This window comes from Gavia stellata, chromosome 10 (assembly GCF_030936135.1).
Source record: "Gavia stellata isolate bGavSte3 chromosome 10, bGavSte3.hap2, whole genome shotgun sequence".
Classification (NCBI taxonomy): Eukaryota; Metazoa; Chordata; class Aves; order Gaviiformes; family Gaviidae; genus Gavia; species Gavia stellata.
The window spans coordinates 35,558,324-35,574,609 of record NC_082603.1 but is presented as its reverse complement, the minus strand read 5'-3'; the positions used below and the strand labels follow the sequence as shown (position 1 = coordinate 35,574,609).

The following is a 16,286-nucleotide window of genomic DNA, read 5'->3' as shown; positions in this document are numbered from 1 at the left end:
AGCGGTCCCCGGGGAACGGCTGCCGCCTGTCTCGGCGCCTGAGGCCATCAGCCCCACGTACGCCAGTGGGCCCAGGGAGGTCACACAACCGAACCGAGACGGGTACGGTCCGGGAGCTTTTCCTAATGCCAACACCCTCTTCTCTTGCGTTTCACGCTGAGTTTGAAAGAATTTTCATACCATTTGCAGGTAAATTTAGAGCAAAACTGGATCTACATGGAAGAAATACAGGGATTGTTCTCGAGCCCGTTTTTCAGCCTCAGCACATAGTAGAAAGCTGAAATTTCGGACGGAGGAATTTAACCCTCTGGCGACAAATCTCTTTCCCATCAGCCTGTTGAAAATGTCTACATAAATCCCTGGGGCTAAGCTTTGCTTTGAACCCACCGTACTGCCAGGGCACCACGTCACAAAGTTTCAGGTGGCCAGCGAATCTCAGGCAGCATCGTAAAGGGTCTGTTTTCCTTTTACAGTAATTTGTATTATGAAATCCAGAACAGTCGAGCTGACACAAAGGGGAAAACAGAATTACTTCCTTGTCATACAAAATTTCTTCCTCTACCTCCAGTTTCACGTTGTGGTTATCTGTGTAGCCCACAATAGTCTCTTGTGACTACTTCTGGAGGAGGTTGTCCTGTCCGTAAGAATACAGTTCTTTGGTGCTATTGCTCCTTTCACGGACACTGATCCTCACCCCAATATCCCCACAACTGACTGCTGAAGCACTTGACTTGAGTAGTTACAAAAAGGAACTCTGCAGATGCTCGTCCCGTGGATTAGTCTGAGCAACCCGAGTGAATAGCTTGTAGTTTTTTCTTTTTAAGGAGATATAAAAATTTCTGAAGTGCTTCAGAACAGCACCAGCTGAAAGGAAAGGAGAATTAATACTTCCACTTGAACAGAAGCCATTGAGGCTACGAGGTCTTAAAATTTCTGACCTACTTTTTCCCATTAAGTTTAATTTCCTTAAATGTTCTTTGTCACTTTGAAAAATGTACTGCTCTCTAGCACCTCTCAAGCCAGTCATTCTGAATGCCCAGGAGAAGCAGAAGTTAATTTCTCCAGAGCTGGCAAATTTCATTCACTGTCCTCCAGAACCTCATTTATTTTTGTTTTGCCTTGTGGAAGTTAGGAAAAAGGCAACCGGAGAGCATTTCTCTATATGCGGGTGCTTTTAATATTCTATTAGGTACTCTTCGTGAGTTTAAATGTTACTGTTAGACTTACAGCTAAAATAAATGCAGATGCACACTTCCAGTATATAATTTTCATTCACTGCCTACCTTTGGGTTTTGTACAAATTTAGTCTTTTATTCCTTCCTTTTTGACCTATTTATTTATATACTAAAAACGTCAGCATTCCTTCTGGAGGAATACACCCGTGAGCAATTACTCCTCCATTATTTAGTTCCTACACGAGGAGTTCCGTAAGTGAAGTTTCCATAGACTCACAGCCCAGAAACTGTAGAAAATGCAGTTCCGCATTGCCACAATATCTGATCCTGCTTTTATCTAAATCACCTAATGCTTGGAAGAGAGCAATTTAAGTAATTTAAGAAGATGGAGAATATAAACAAGACAAAGTTCTGTTGTTAGATGGTAAAAAAAAAAAAACCATTCTCAAGAATTTGTAGGTGTATAATAATGACGCAGTACCGCCCTAGCACAGGAAGACATCTGGATTCACTACAAACACCAGTTTTCACAGAGGAGTTCCCATTAGTAATGCATTTATTCTATTTCTGGATTGAATCAGGGACTCCATAATAAGCTGGTAAACAGTGACTTCATGCCTCTGTCTCCCCTTAGCTGGCTTACAGTAATTACAAATGCAACATGAAGCTTCCAACATCAGCTAGAACCTGAGCTAGTACATCTCCTCCACAAGACTAGCGATCACCCTACATCTTTCCAGCAGGGCACCGGGGCAAACAGCCTCTTGTGCAGCGCTGGAGAACGGACAAGAGACACCAGAATTGCTGACAGTGTCAACCTCTCAAATTCTCTTTGTAAATGGGTTTTAATTTTCTCTAAAAACAAGAAGAGACAGAAAAATCTTGTTGGAAAGATCAATGGAGTATAGAGCAAAGGTGACCTTTTTTTCTCCCTAGAATTATTTAAAATTCCGATTAGAATTGTAAATAGCTGTGCGGGAAGCAGCTGTGCTGTCACTTTGAAGACAGCAGGCACAGAAATCGTATTTCATAGTTCCCATCTCTGCCTAGAATTCTTCTTAGCCACTTAGTATGAGAGGAGATGATGCAAATTGGGTGAAGAAAGAGGTCACCCAGAAAGGTAGTTCTTTTATCACAGCAGATCTAATCTTCCTGACAACGTGTAGGTTGTTTCCCCTGGAAGCATTAGTAAAACATCCAGTTTACCTGGAATTTGACACTTCATAATTTTTTTAAATGATTCATTCCACTATTGTAAGTAGATACTCGCAGAACTAGTGCTGAAGAAGGAGCTCCTGCGGGAAATCTGGAAGCTCTGAACGCAGTTACTTTGTAAGACGATAATGCATCTACAAGGACTGACATAAGGGCAGGATGACTGCCTCACCTTTCCCTTTTCCTGCATGTGCTTTTGAGGAAGACAACTGGTACAGATCCCGCCATTCTCCAGGTAACTTCTTGTTTCACAGTCATGTACCACGCTGGGTCTTTCCCTTCTATTTCCCTTTCCCTCGGTGAACGAGAGAGCCACGCAAACGAGGCGCGTGGATGAATAGTGAAGCGACTGGGTGACGTTTTGTTCAGAACAGCATTAGCAGCCCGTTTCTTTTCCTTGGCTCACAAGGGGATTCACGGAAGGAGCAGCGGAAGAGGCGCACGAGTGCTGATTTGAGATCGTGTGGAGAAAGCCCTTGACCTTTCCTGACCCGGGAAGTAACCCAGTGCTTCTGTTCTCTTAGCAAACGAGGGGAATTGGCTCATTTCATTTATTTCCTTGTTGTGTGCTTTGTTTACACCTCCGGCACGCAGCAACGTACAGAACATACGCTGTCATCTACACAGTTGCGTAACTAAACCTCAAACCAAAACGCTCCTGGATCCACCTTGCCACTTTACAAAGGAATCCAAGGGGAGGCCATAGGAGTCACCACACATTTTTGCAGTCTGTGTCCTTCCCTCGTGATACGCAGCACCAGAGACGCTGCGTCTCTCCCTCGGCAGGCTGAGATAAGCCCGGGTAGCCAGAGGCACTTCCCAACAGGCAGAGCCTGTGCTGTGGCAGCGGCAACGGTCCAAGGCTACGGGATGCAAGGTCTGCAGGAAGGCGCAGCCCTCTGTGAAATGCAGTCACCTCAGGGAAGAATGGCGAGCTCCTGGCCCACAAGGTATTCCCTCTGCCTGTCCCCGTGAGACAACAGCAGGCCCTTTCTGCCGGCGCAAGGAGCTGTTTCCCTAGAAATGCCAGAGGTACTCCTGCCGCAGATACATTAGCGTGTGCGTAAATCCCGCGAAGCATACACCCGAGCCCCAGCCTAAAGAGCCAGCACAGCCGCCCAGCCAGGGGCTGCCCGCGGTACCCCGAGCGCTGGCTCGGCCTTCGCCGCCGCGGCGGCCGCCCGCGGGCTCCCGCCCCCGCCGAGAGCCCGCTTGTGTAAGCGCCGGGCCCCAGGGCGCCCGCCGAGCCGAGCGAGGGGCGGTCCCGGGCCCCGCCGCCTCAGCCGCGGGGGCAGCCCGCCGCGCCGCCGCCTCCCGCCCTCCGCGCAGTCTCGCGGTGCCGGCGGCAGTTCTCGCCCCGCGCCGCGCCTCTCGCGGGAGCAGTCGGCCAAGATGGCGGCGGCGGCGCGCCGTTGAGCGGGCCCCCGCGGGCGGGCGGGCGGCTCCTCGGCGCGGCGGGCTCCGGGTGCTTCTGGCGGGGGATGCCGACGGGACGGGACTCGCCGCCGCGGCTCTGAGCGCGTCGACCCTCCGGCTGCGGCGAGCCTTCCCGGCGGGGCCCCGCCGCCCGCGGGGCCGCCGCTGGCGATGACCGGAGAGAAGCTGCGCTCGCTGCGCAGGGACCACAAGCCCAGCAAGGAGGACGGGGACCTGCTGGCGCCCGGCGAGGAGGAGGCGGCCGCCGCGCCCGGAGGCATCTTCACCGGGGGGCGCGGGAGCAGCGGCAAGGGCGGCCGGGCCGGGGGCCACCGCATCTTCAGCAACCACCACCACCGGCTGCCGCTGAAGGGGGGGCCGGCGGCCGGCGGGACGGGCCCGCCCGCCGAGCCCGACAAGTGCCCGGCGCACTTCCCCGTGCACGAGTGCGTCTTCAAGGGGGACGTGAGGCGGCTCTCGGCCCTCATCCGCACCCAGGGCATCGGCCAGAAGGACAGTCACGGTGAGCGGCCGGGGCGGCGGGGGGCAGCGGCGCGGGCCTGGTGCCCGGCCTGCGGGAGGCGGCGGCCGCTTCGCCCGCCGCGCCGCGGGGAGCTCCCCCGGGCTCCGCGGGAGCCGCCGCCTCTTCGCCCTCGGCCGGAGCCCGCGCCTCTGTGTTGTGAAAACGGCCGCTGCTCCTCCCCGGGGCCCGGGCAGTTGCGGGTGGCAGTGGCAGCGGGGTCTGCGGAGTAGCGCGGCCGCACGCGGGGAAGGTGCGTGGGGCGCTCGTGATGTGAGTGAGCACGGTACCGGCTTTGAAGCGGCGTAATGCTGGGAGAGCTCCCTCTTGCCGGCTGGTGCTTCATGTCCAAAAACCTGTTTCATTAAAAAAAAAAAGTAGTTTTTTTTTTTAAAGTGTCTGAACTGTCACCTGTTTGCTTTCGGAGATGACGGGCGCACTCAGGAGTGGCTCCTTTGGCTGTTGGTGGAACTATCTTTGATTTTTCCTCAGGCTAAAAACAAAACAAAAGTTTTTTTTTTTTTTAAAAATGCTTTAGTTCTGGGATTTGAAAGAGCCAAAATCTTGTTCCCTGCTCCTCTGCAAGCTTGCTTTGGACATAGAAGTGGCAGTAGCAGAGGCAGAACTACGATCCTCATGCCACTCTGTAGTGCATAAATATTTAAAATCTTGCTAGGACATTTTAAACTAATATGTTTAATTTGGGGAATATTTTACATTACTAAAAACTAAATGAGCCTGTCAAGTCAGCTTAAGTTCCATGGTTAGTTTTTATCTCCCTGTTTCCTACCTATTTCAAGAGTAACATGATATGTTTTCTGCTGGAGAATGCTAAGTTATACCGTATGTGGTATCTGGAGAAGTTGTGATTAAAGAGTACAGTTACGTTCTTTTTCTGATTAAGAGATAAATGTTCCTTTTGTTTTACCTAATTGTGTTACCTAAAATAAAAAGGAACGTTAAGGTAGAGCAATCTTTGGGATTGGTACAATGGGAAGAATAATGTAACTGGAAATTAAAAGCCATGTTTATGATAACATTAGGCACTCTGAAACACAAACTAATGTATGCGGAGTAATACACAGCTCAGGTTTCCCAGTTAAGACTGGGAGGTGTATTTCTTACAACTGTCATAACATTTTTCTAAGTACGTTGTTATAAATATAGCTACAGATATATTTATCCTGTCATCTTCGTTCCAAATGTAGCAGCAAATACTGGTAGAATGAAAGCAACAGACTTGGGAAGAAATTTTCTCACTCGGTGTATTCCTTCTGCTGACTTCTCCCCTTCACCTCTTCCAACTCCTCCTCAAATAACTCGTCATCATAAGCTTAATATCTTTACTTTGAAGGCATTTCCTGATCCTTCTTTGCTGCACTATCATCTTCAATGTCCATCACAAACATTGATACTATCCTTTTTTTTATATATGTACATGCACATGCATATATATATATATATAAAAAAACTTCAAATTAACATCCTTCTGCTTTCTCGATGCTGTTTATGGTAGGAACGTTTTGGGGATTTCTGTCTCATTACCTTCTTCCAAGTTTGTACTTTAAGTGTTCCTTTGCTATTAAGTTTTCAGAAGAACCCCAACAACAAAACCCTTGATGTCTTGACATACCAAAGGCCTGACTAGTATTTCCTTGTTATTGTTTTCTTTCTGCCTGAATCCATCTGTCACTTGTTTACATATTTGAATTGTGAGTTATTTGGGGTAGATAACTTCAGCTTACAATTACACTCAGAAATAAGCCAGAAGAATCCTAGTACATGATACGGAAGTGACAGTGGGGAGGAAGAACTTCCAGTAACAGTTATAGTTTATAATTCAGTCCCGTTTTTAGTGTGCAGTTGTGTGCAGAAAAGCCAAGCCCTGTAGAACGTTAAACTCTTGGTGGTCTGATAAAACAAATGCTGGCTGTGTCTGTAAATTGAGTGCAGCCTGCCTCACTCTCTAAATTAACCTCAAAAACCATTACCTATTGGAAGGCCAGTATCATTATTCCAAAAATGATGAGTTTCTTGGATGTATACCTACGAGATTACTTTTATTTTTACTGTAATATGCATTTAAGAGCTTAAACATACATTCAGAATAAAAACATGTTATATTCTGGAATAGACAAATCTTTTTGCTGAATTACTCTTGGCAAACAGACTCAGCTTCCTTGTAGGTGTGCCAGCTGCCTAACGAAAGGTTAAAAGCCACACATGCACGCACGTGTGGACAAGTGCTGTATTTTATGTGCGTTTTTGTGCAAAGTGGTTTTGTTCGCGTGCCCTGGATGTGCACGTGCAGGATTTCAGGCACTGTTGTATCACTGCTTTTTCTTGAAATAAGGCGCTGTAGGCTATGTGACTTGGGGAGGGAAGCATATGCGCTCTCTTCCCAAAGCTATAGTTACTCATGAAGTTGTCTTTAGATGGAGGTTTGTATATACGGTGAATCAAACTGTTGCCAAAAGAGAATGAATTTGATTGCAACTGTTCAAGTATGTGCCTATTCGTGTTCTAGTCAGTCTCTAGAAATGATCATATCAAACAGGTTATCATTATGATTAAATTGCATGGAAGTCATCAAAACTACACGTCAGCCACTTAGTTATTTACAGTGCCCTTTTTATTACAGCTCTCTTGCGTAGGTAAACGACATAGTTGTGTATTTGCACCCTTCTCTCTCTCCAGCAGCCCTCTTGTGTAAAGCTACTTGTTTTCATGGAATCTAACACTTGCTGTTATGTCTTCTGCTGTGGTTCATAGACAACCTCAAGCTGTTAAAACCATCCATGCAACTGAAAGAAGGGAAGCTGCCCTCTCCCACCCTCTTGCCTATCCTGGCAGAAATGCTTAGTTGCAATGTGCACTGGCTAAGAAAAACTGATTAGTGTTAAAGTTCACTATTTTTTTTCATCGGACTAATTTTACCTAGAATTACTTTGTATGCTCTGGATAGTAAACGTTCTAGAGGAGCCGCAGCTGTTCTTGCCATGATGAAGCAACTAAATGTGATTTGTGTGTTAGGATCAGTGGAACTTGAGGTTGCAGCGCAACAGGATTCCAGTGGAGCGGTTCCCTTTGGGTCCTGTAAATACTGGTACTAATTAATTTATTAGTCTGGGACTTTTATCATCCAAATGCTAGCAAGAGCATGATGGTGTAGCTCTGTTTCAGCAGCTGCTGGGATTGGGTTTACATTTTCAGATCCCATCTCTCCCAAAGGAGTAGAAGTTAACTTGGCCCCTTGTGCCTGCCAGCCAAGTTTCTGAGATGAAACGCGTGGAAAGTCTTTGGCAGCTGCCCGCTTCGGACCCTGATAAGTACTGCCGCTGCTATTTGGTATTGGTGGTTGGCCGCTGTTGCTAGATGGGAGACTGAGGCAGCACTGGGCTCATCTTTTCCAAGGCGTTTGTCTTCCCTCAGTTTTCCTGGGCAGAGCGAAAGCTTACCTCTGCTTAAGACTATGATTAGACAAAAGAGGAGTCTTTCTGCTTGGACAGCTCTTCCCTTTCTCCTGCTGGGGGAAAGAACCTGAAGATCGCATGGAGGCATTCCGTGAGCTGAGTAGTTCCTCACCGTAATTTCTTCATTTTGTGACATACAACCTTACATAGTTTGGGTGGCTTATTTTGATAAGTCAGAGTTAAATTAGCTACTGATAAAACCCATTTTCTTTGGCCCAAAGAGGGTCAAGACCTCCCCGGGTTTATCAGAGCTTAAGACAGATGATTAGTGACGGAACTGTGCAAAATGCTGTTCCAGGTTTGATTTTCTCATGTGCCAAAGCTAGCATTGTGTCTCAGCTCTTGCTGAGACTGTTGTCCTTTGGGGAGGGGGTCAGGGAGGTACTTTTGAAAAGTAGCAGTGGAATTTGGATGGAATAAAAACGTACGTGAGATTACTGTGGTGCTTACAGGGTTTGGTGTGCTGTGTGCACGTTGTTAGGCCGCTCCATCCGCAGTCCTGTCACCATGCTCCAGCTGGCTCTCCAAAGCGGCCATGCACTGTTGTGTCCGTGCTCGCTGAGCTTGCCTGCTCCGGGTTAAGAGTTGTCTGGAGAAGAGTTTATCATGGGCAGTGAGAAAAAGGCCTGACTGGCCAGGTAGTCCAGAACTGTAGGAACTACAGTGTTTCTTTAAGTTTTATAATGTCCCTTTTCTATGTGTTTGCCTTGCCTCTCCTTCTTACCTCCATTGCTGAAGGTGCTTTCCTGGCTTACCTGTTAGTGTGGCTCCTCTCCCTTTGGTACAGCAGCTAACCTCTTATTTCCTCTTGCTGATGTTTGTTAAACCTTAGACTCCTCCTTTCCAGGGATTTACTGTCTAAAGACCAGCAAGCAGGATGTTTCCTCTTTTCAGCTTCCTCATAAAAAGCTTTTTATTTTTTTTTCTTCTGGAATTGATAGATTCTAGTTTCTGTGCTTTATCAGTTATTGTACTGTCTGTTTTTCTGCATGCTCCTCTTCCCCTTCTCTGCTGTATCCACGCTTCCTGTCTCATTTTTGAATGGCATACTTTTTGGTGTGAAGACCATGATTGAATCAAAGAAAAATCTATGCTGGAAGAGCTCTCTGGAGGTGACCTAATCCAGCCTCCTGCTCAAAGCAGAGATAACACTGGGGTTAGATCAGGTTGCTCAGAACCTTGTCCAGAGAAGTTTTGAAATTGTGTGTTATCGCGCAACTGCACTTTCTGCTTATCGGCTGAATGAAGCCCAACAAAGTTCTCAGGAAAGCTGTCAGGGGCCTGGTTAGCTTTTGTTTTGTTGTTTCTTGCCATTATACCAAGCTGTCATAGCTACTGGAGCTGTCTGGCTCTGGTTTATGCACCGTTTGAAAGGTGGGGTGTTTTTTTAAATGTTAAGGTTTATTAATGTAAGAGAAAACTTAGTGTAGAGCTATTTTTTCATATATCTATATATATCTCTCTCTCTCTCTCCTGTTGAAGTGCTTGATAAGGTGAGGAAAATGTTTACCCCTGGCTTGCATAATTTGAATTTTCTGAGTACGTGGTTTGGCTCATTATCAAGTTTGTTCCTGAATAATGTTGTTATTTCAGTCACTTAACAAAGAATGGCTGCATCCAGTATTCTAAATTATGTTTTGGCTCACAGATGTTACAAAATCTATTAATAGAAAATTTGAGGTTAGCTTAGTTAGAGTGTGCATAATGAACTAGGATATTGCTGTCTGTGATGTTGCTAGTGACCTGCAAGAATAATTTGTAGTATGTGTTGAATAGCTCGTTCAAAACCACTTAGGCAAGCCGTCAAAGGCAGAGTTTCTATCTTGATCAGAGATTTCACGATACCATAGTATGCTGGCAATTACTTTGTATAGCAACCTCTCAGTCTTTTGGTTTGTATCTTTTAGATGTACATTACATCATCTTTTGCATGTCACAAGTACTTATTGCTAACGTGATACTGTAAAATAACCCTGAAATGAAGTGCATTTGTTATAATTGCAAAATGAATTTGTTTTCCATCCATTTTTCTTTTAACGCCACTAAGAAAATGTTTAAACATATAAACAGAGTAATACAGTTAAATGGAAGAATTTTGCATCCTTAAGCTACATGAATAAAATGTGTCAGAATTCTGGTAGCAGCATTAATCTAGAAAAACAACTGTCTGTACTTTACAGTGCATATTTAAGAACAGAAGTACAAAATGTGTCATATGCATAGCCAGGAAAATAGGGTCATGTTTGTAATATCTGCTAATAATCTCGGAAGCTTTCTTTGGAAACAAGGCATTAAAATAACCAAAAGGCTTTTTTGTAGTGAAGTTACTGTTGCTTCACAATCTGTCCAATACTGTATTAGTAAAAATTTTGTACTAAATCTTTGAAAAATTAATAAAATAGGCTCTTAAAATTTTAATCAGTATCATATCTTTGAGTGGCTTTTAACCTAGATACATCATTCTTTGTGAAATATCAGACTTTTCAGACCATGATAAGCATAGGGGTTTGGGTTATCTCTTTCTTGAGGATACAATTGGACCTCTTTGGTTGGAGTAAGTTTCAAGATGTCTTCAAAAAAAGCTCTCTTGGCCCATTAAATGTGTTTCAGATTATGTTTATTTTAACAAGTATAATCCAAATGCTTGCTTGGAAAAACGTAACTACTCTGGTATATTTTAGTGTGTTCCTTGGTTAGGTCATGTAACTGAAGTTTCTTAGCACGTAACGTTTGAGTTGTATGTGCAAACGCCTGAAGGAATTGCAATGGATTCTGTTACGTTGAATCTAATATCTTTTTATTTCTATTATTTATTTTAGGAAACACTCCTTTACATCTTGCTGTAATGTTGGGACATAAAGGTAGGTAAAACCATCAATTTTGTTAGCTCTTAACTTATCCTGAAGACTTAGGGGCAAGAGGGAGAAAAGATTTTTCAATTTTCCTGAACATGAACTTGTGTTTCAAGCTAGTTCAGAGTTGAGGTTTTCTGAAAAAAAAACGCCACGCAGATTTAGAAGAGAAAAGTTGGAGAGGAAATCAGAGCTGTTCTTTAGGCCACAATCAAGGAGCTAGGTAGTGAATGGGGTAGGATGGAAAGGAGCTGTAGCCGTTGGACTCGTTATGAGCCTAGAACAAGAACAGTGGGTGGACCCAGCTCCTCTCTTTTTGCAGGGTTAGGAGGAAATTGGGAAACTTGGAATATCATAGAAGATTGCGAAACAGCTGTAAGCAGTGGAGGCAAGCATATGCATGCCTGCTTCCCCTTTGGTGTCCACGCAGCTGGCGCAGAGGTATATACTCAGTATATGCAGGCAGGGGACTTGATCCAGGCAGATCTCTATTTTAATGTGCAATTAATTCATGGTATGGAAGGGTTATTAATTTGTTTGTGTGATGATACCTTTTCTCTTTGTCAACACTTTTCTGATTATTAACGTCACTGTGTTTGTTGCTGGTCTGCTCGCTAGGCGTGTTGCACAACCCCGTTTAGCTTTTTCCCAGTGAAGTGAATCAGAATAACATCCTCTAGAATAAAATGACTCTGTGAGTGGAAATGTAATTGCTCACCTGCTTTTTGCATGCTCCTTCACTCACTTGATTCGAGTTTCTGACCCACTGCCTCGCTGTTTCTTCATGTGTCAGGACTGCCCTATGTGGGCAGAGGACAGCCTACAGGGCTGTGCAGTCTGTTGATTCACCATGGCTCTCGTCTTTGCAGATACCCTTTGAGGATTTCTTTACAGCAGAATTTCAAGGCACAGGATTTAAACTTCTATTTCAGATAGAAAGTATAGAAGTAGACATGTTTCAAGAGTGGGAAGAAACCTGGAGCATGATTGTTCAGACTCTGTGACAGTAAAATTCTTTTTCACTACTGAAACAAGAATGGCTTGGTTTCATTCAGCCATGTGAGTCCTGTGCCTGGTACGTGGTACTGCTCCATGAGAGAGCTGTTGTTAACCAAACCACCTGGCAGACTTGGAGAGGGGAATGCAGGAAATGCAAGAAGGTATCTTAGGATGTTTTGGTAATAGCTATGAAGTGATCTAAGATAATTGAGAGTTAGAGTGGGGAGTAATTTTGAAGGAAGAAGGGAGAGAGGTGACATACGCAGAAGAAGAAGCAGTAGAGCTTGCTGGAATCTGCCAGTATTGGTCTAGCCTGTGATACTTTTTAAGCACATATTAAAAAAAAAAAAAGAAAAAAAGGAAAAAGGAGATATGCAGAAACTTTTTGAGATGGCCGTGAGACAAATATGTTTTACAAGTGCCTGCCTATGAGAAGTCACAGATAGAAGCTTTTTTTCAACTTGCAAAAAATGGTGCTTTGTCAGAACTGCTGTTTTCCAGTGAGGGTCCTAGACTAGAGGCTTGGAGCAACAGAAGGAAACAGAGGCAGAAGCCGTCCTTTAATTTCTCAGCCTTAAATAAGGCATTTTTCTTTGTAAGATAGATTTTAGTTCTGTAACTACTTGGTGTTTTCAAGCAATGCCGATCAGCTATGTATATGACTTCTGTTGTGCCTTATGGCAGTGTTTGTTTCAAGCTTTAGTCTGTCACGGTCATCAGTTAATATTGACGAGTTTTGCACTGTTGGCTGTAGAAGGGGTTGTGTGTTTTTTGGTTAAAAGGCGATTAGCTGTCTTGAAGGGACACTTTCCATATAGCTACAACAGTATCATATCATATTAGGAAATACAAACAGTTTTGATCAAAGATGCTTCTTGTAATAAAATGGATAGAAAAGTTTACCAGCTTCAATTCAGTATGGTTGAATATTTATTCTAAGTCTCTTAAAATTTGGTTATTTTATGCTTCAGCTCTAGGATAAAAAACATTCTATTCAGTGCTGACAGATTCCTTGAATAGGAGTTATCCTCGTGTATAGTACAGTGAGGAGAGGAGAGGCATTTCTTATTTCTTCCCTCTACTCCTTTTCTCATTGGCTGCATGTTTGAGATTTCAGTTTGCAGTTCACCTCTTGGCTTCTTTCCATATAATCAGTCATCCTGTGTGTAAAGCCCCAAATCCTTTGGGATGCTTGTGGTGAGCCTTTGTCTAGCTTACCTAGAGCAGGGCTATTTGTGCGTGACATCCAGCACAATACCTGGTTTTACTGTTTCGACTTTGAAGCCTGCATAGTCGTTGATCCACCAAGAACCCTGGGTCCTTTCCTGCCTTGTTAGTTTGTCTCACTGATATCGAAGGTCAGTTTTCTGTCTTTCTGGGGTGATGCATATAGACTGTTCAGCTGTATATAGCAGCATTATAGCCAGTCTTTTCTGAAGTGCAGGGTGAAAGTGCAGTGGCTGGAAAGCTCCCCCACAGAAAAGGACCTGGGGGTGTTGGTCGACAGCCGGCTGAATATGAGCCAGCAGTGTGCCCAGGTGGCCAAGAAGGACAACGGCATCCTGGCCTGTATCAGAAATGGTGTGGGCAGCAGGAGCAGGGAGGGGATCGTGCCTCTACTCGGCGCTGGTGAGGCCGCACCTCGAATGCTGTGTTCAGTTTTGGGCCCCTCACTCCAAGAAGGACATTGAGGTGCTGGAGCGTGTCCAGAGAAGGGCGACGGAGCTGGTGAGGGGTCTGGAGCACAAGTCTGATGAGGAGCGGCTGAGGGAGCTGGGGTTGTTCAGTCTGGAGAAGAGGAGGCTGAGGGGAGACCTCATCGCTCTCTGCAACTGCCTGAAAGGGGGTTGTGGGGAGGTGGGTGCTGGTCTCTTCTCCCAAGTGACAAGTGACAGGACAAGAGGAGATGGCCTCAAGTTGCGCCGGGGAGGTTTAGACTGGATATTAGGAAAAATGTCTTCACTGAGAGAGTGGTAACACACTGGAAGAGGCTGCCCAGGGAGGTGGTGGAGTCACCCTCCCTGGAGGTATTCAAGGAGCGTGTGGACGTGGCATTGTGGGATGTGGCTTGATGGGCATGGTGGTGTGTGGTGTGTTTTTTTGTTTGTGGTGGGGTTTTTTTTGTTTTTGTTAATGGTTGGACTTGATGATCTTACAGGTCTTTTCCAACCTTAGTGATTCTGTGTGATTCTGTGAATTTACATCCTGTTTGTTTAACTGAAAATGCAGTCTGGCTGGTAAATGCAAGCTTATTTGCCTGGTCGCTGTACAGTGTTGTTACTGTTTTAGGGACTATGTTTAAGCAACCATAAAAATACCTCTCTGTGTTTGCTGACAAAGTAGTCAGGGCTTTTGTTTATTTACCACAAAAGATAGTATATTCACCAGTGAAGTATCTCTTCCTTTCCAAACACTGTGCTTGGCAGTGACTCACGATTGTTGCATCTGGAATGACTTGTACGGTTTCCTGTAACACCTATAGTAGGAGAATAATTCAGGAAGTTCCTCTATCTGTCACGCCTGCCCACCCTGTTCGTAATGAGACATTTCTTCAGCCTCCAGCTCTGGCTTGATACTGCTCCATCATTTGCAGATGGGTCAGGTTGGTTTTAATGAGATGTGGTGAGGAGACTTTCTATAGTTAGAAACTGAAGAACCGTTTCAAATGAGGACAGCTTATTCAGAACATGGAAACACTGAAAACTTTCTTCTCTCCTTAATTTTAAGGATTGTTTGTCATTCCACCATCACCTTTTACCCATAGACAGAGAAGGGAATGCAAATTGAGCTGTGACTCTGCTAGGAACTTGTGTGGCTTTGATGAGATGTTAACGTTCCTTTATCGGCACTGCGTGTGCATGCTAAGCGTCAGGGATAGCATTGATGCACGCTGGTACTGATGCTGTTGATGAAAAATGTAGCACGTTGCAAGCGTACCTCTCTGTTGATGGAGCACAGGGCCATGAGTTGTGTGCTCTGTTATCAGTGCTCCACATACCCACCTTGTTAGTCCTACGATGCCTGATATGCACATATTCTGAGACTTTCCTAGGTCAGAGTGTGCTTGTTTGCCTGCTTCAGATGCCACGTTACCACAAGATGTTACAGCACATAGGGATGCGTTAGTGCCGCAGCTTCCTCTCTGCCTCCCATGTTCTCCCACGCGATGTTCTCAAGAGTTGCTTAAAGTCTGTGGCTCCGTGCACATTTCTAGCAAATCAGTTCACCATTGACCTTTGGGCGAGGGGGTTGAGATGGAGAGGGGGAAGGCTGTGCACAACTTCCATGTGTGGAAGACCATGAAGTATGTCTTGGTACGTGGTTTTGTGCATTAAGTAGAGAGAGCTGATGTAATGTTTTAAAAATATTTGTTACATAGTTGTGTGTGTGTGTGTATGCACATACAGAAATATAGCTTTATAAAAAGCAAAATGTAAGAAGCAGAAGGGACATTTCTTCAGTGGTTATGTAATTGGTGGTTGATCACCAATTATATTTTTAGTGTTAATATTTAACAGGGAAGTGCTGCAAAGTACTTAAGTAAATGTTTTTTGTTTGTGTAAAGTTTGAGTCAGAATCCAGATATGTATTTTGATAAACTGTTTAATATATTGAATAACTACTACTTTTGCTTTATTATTGTGTCCTTTATTATGAATGATATTGCTACATCCCTGATGTTTACTGTAAATAATTATTACTGTTTTGTTACAGAATGTGCCCACTTGCTTTTAGCCCATAATGCTCCAGTAAAGGTGAAAAATGCTCAGGGATGGAGCCCTCTTGCAGAAGCCATCAGCTATGGAGACAGACAAATGAGTAAGAACCTCTGCTTCCCAATTAATCAGAAATTGAGGCCTTATTCAGAACAGGAAAACAAAGGTTTTCAAGCTAGGGTTTTTTATAAAACTCTGAAGAGAACTGAAATAGGAGTATATCTTAATCAGCTGAACTTTTTTGTATCTAAATATGATACGACAAGCTCTACACACATCCATTTCTTTGTTAAGAAAGTAGTTGCATTAGGATACATAATGCGAAGTAGAGTTAAGATTTTGCTTAAAGTGATTGTAAAAGCTATAAACTAGCATTCTGTATTTAAAATTGAAGTTACAAGGTCAGAATGGATTTTAGCTGTATGGGATCATCTAATTGGAACTGCTTCATGTGGTAATATGTATGTTTGGTATATCAGTTGGCAATGGGATATTGCTTTTATGTTGCATCTCAACAGGCCAGTAGGCAAATATAGTGATTACTTACTCACTTCAGATATGAAGTAGTAAAGGGAAGATTATTCTGCTACTACTCACTAGTGGATGTTAACAGTATTTGTTATTACCATGTCTCATAGCAGAAAACTCACTCTATAGTATATATTAATATATAATAATTATATAATAATAAAATATTATATAGTAAATGATTAATATATTACTAATATATTAATGCACTAGTTTGTAATATACTAACAACATCTGCATGTCAGCTCTTCACTACTAAAGAATTTTCTCAGTGGGAGTAGATGTTATGCAGTCTATAGGCTCGTGTTCAATAATATGCATGTGTACCCACATGTTTACTAATACACATGTAAAGGACCTCTTGACATGATTGTATACTTTATATTATAAAC

At 44.1% G+C, this 16,286-nt stretch overlaps 1 protein-coding gene across 1 annotated transcript in view; it reads left to right on the top strand.

Annotated features, from left to right (window-relative positions):
* Nucleotides 1-3,977: 3,977 nt before the first annotated feature.
* ANKRD13C (ankyrin repeat domain 13C) overlaps nucleotides 3,978-16,286 on the top strand; it is a 28,501-nt gene continuing 16,192 nt past the window's right edge. Inside the window, exons 1-3 of the mRNA XM_059822005.1 lie at nucleotides 3,978-4,329; nucleotides 10,619-10,660; nucleotides 15,365-15,469. Coding sequence (XP_059677988.1) covers nucleotides 3,978-4,329; nucleotides 10,619-10,660; nucleotides 15,365-15,469 — 499 coding nt within the window. The remainder of the gene's footprint in view (nucleotides 4,330-10,618; nucleotides 10,661-15,364; nucleotides 15,470-16,286) is intronic.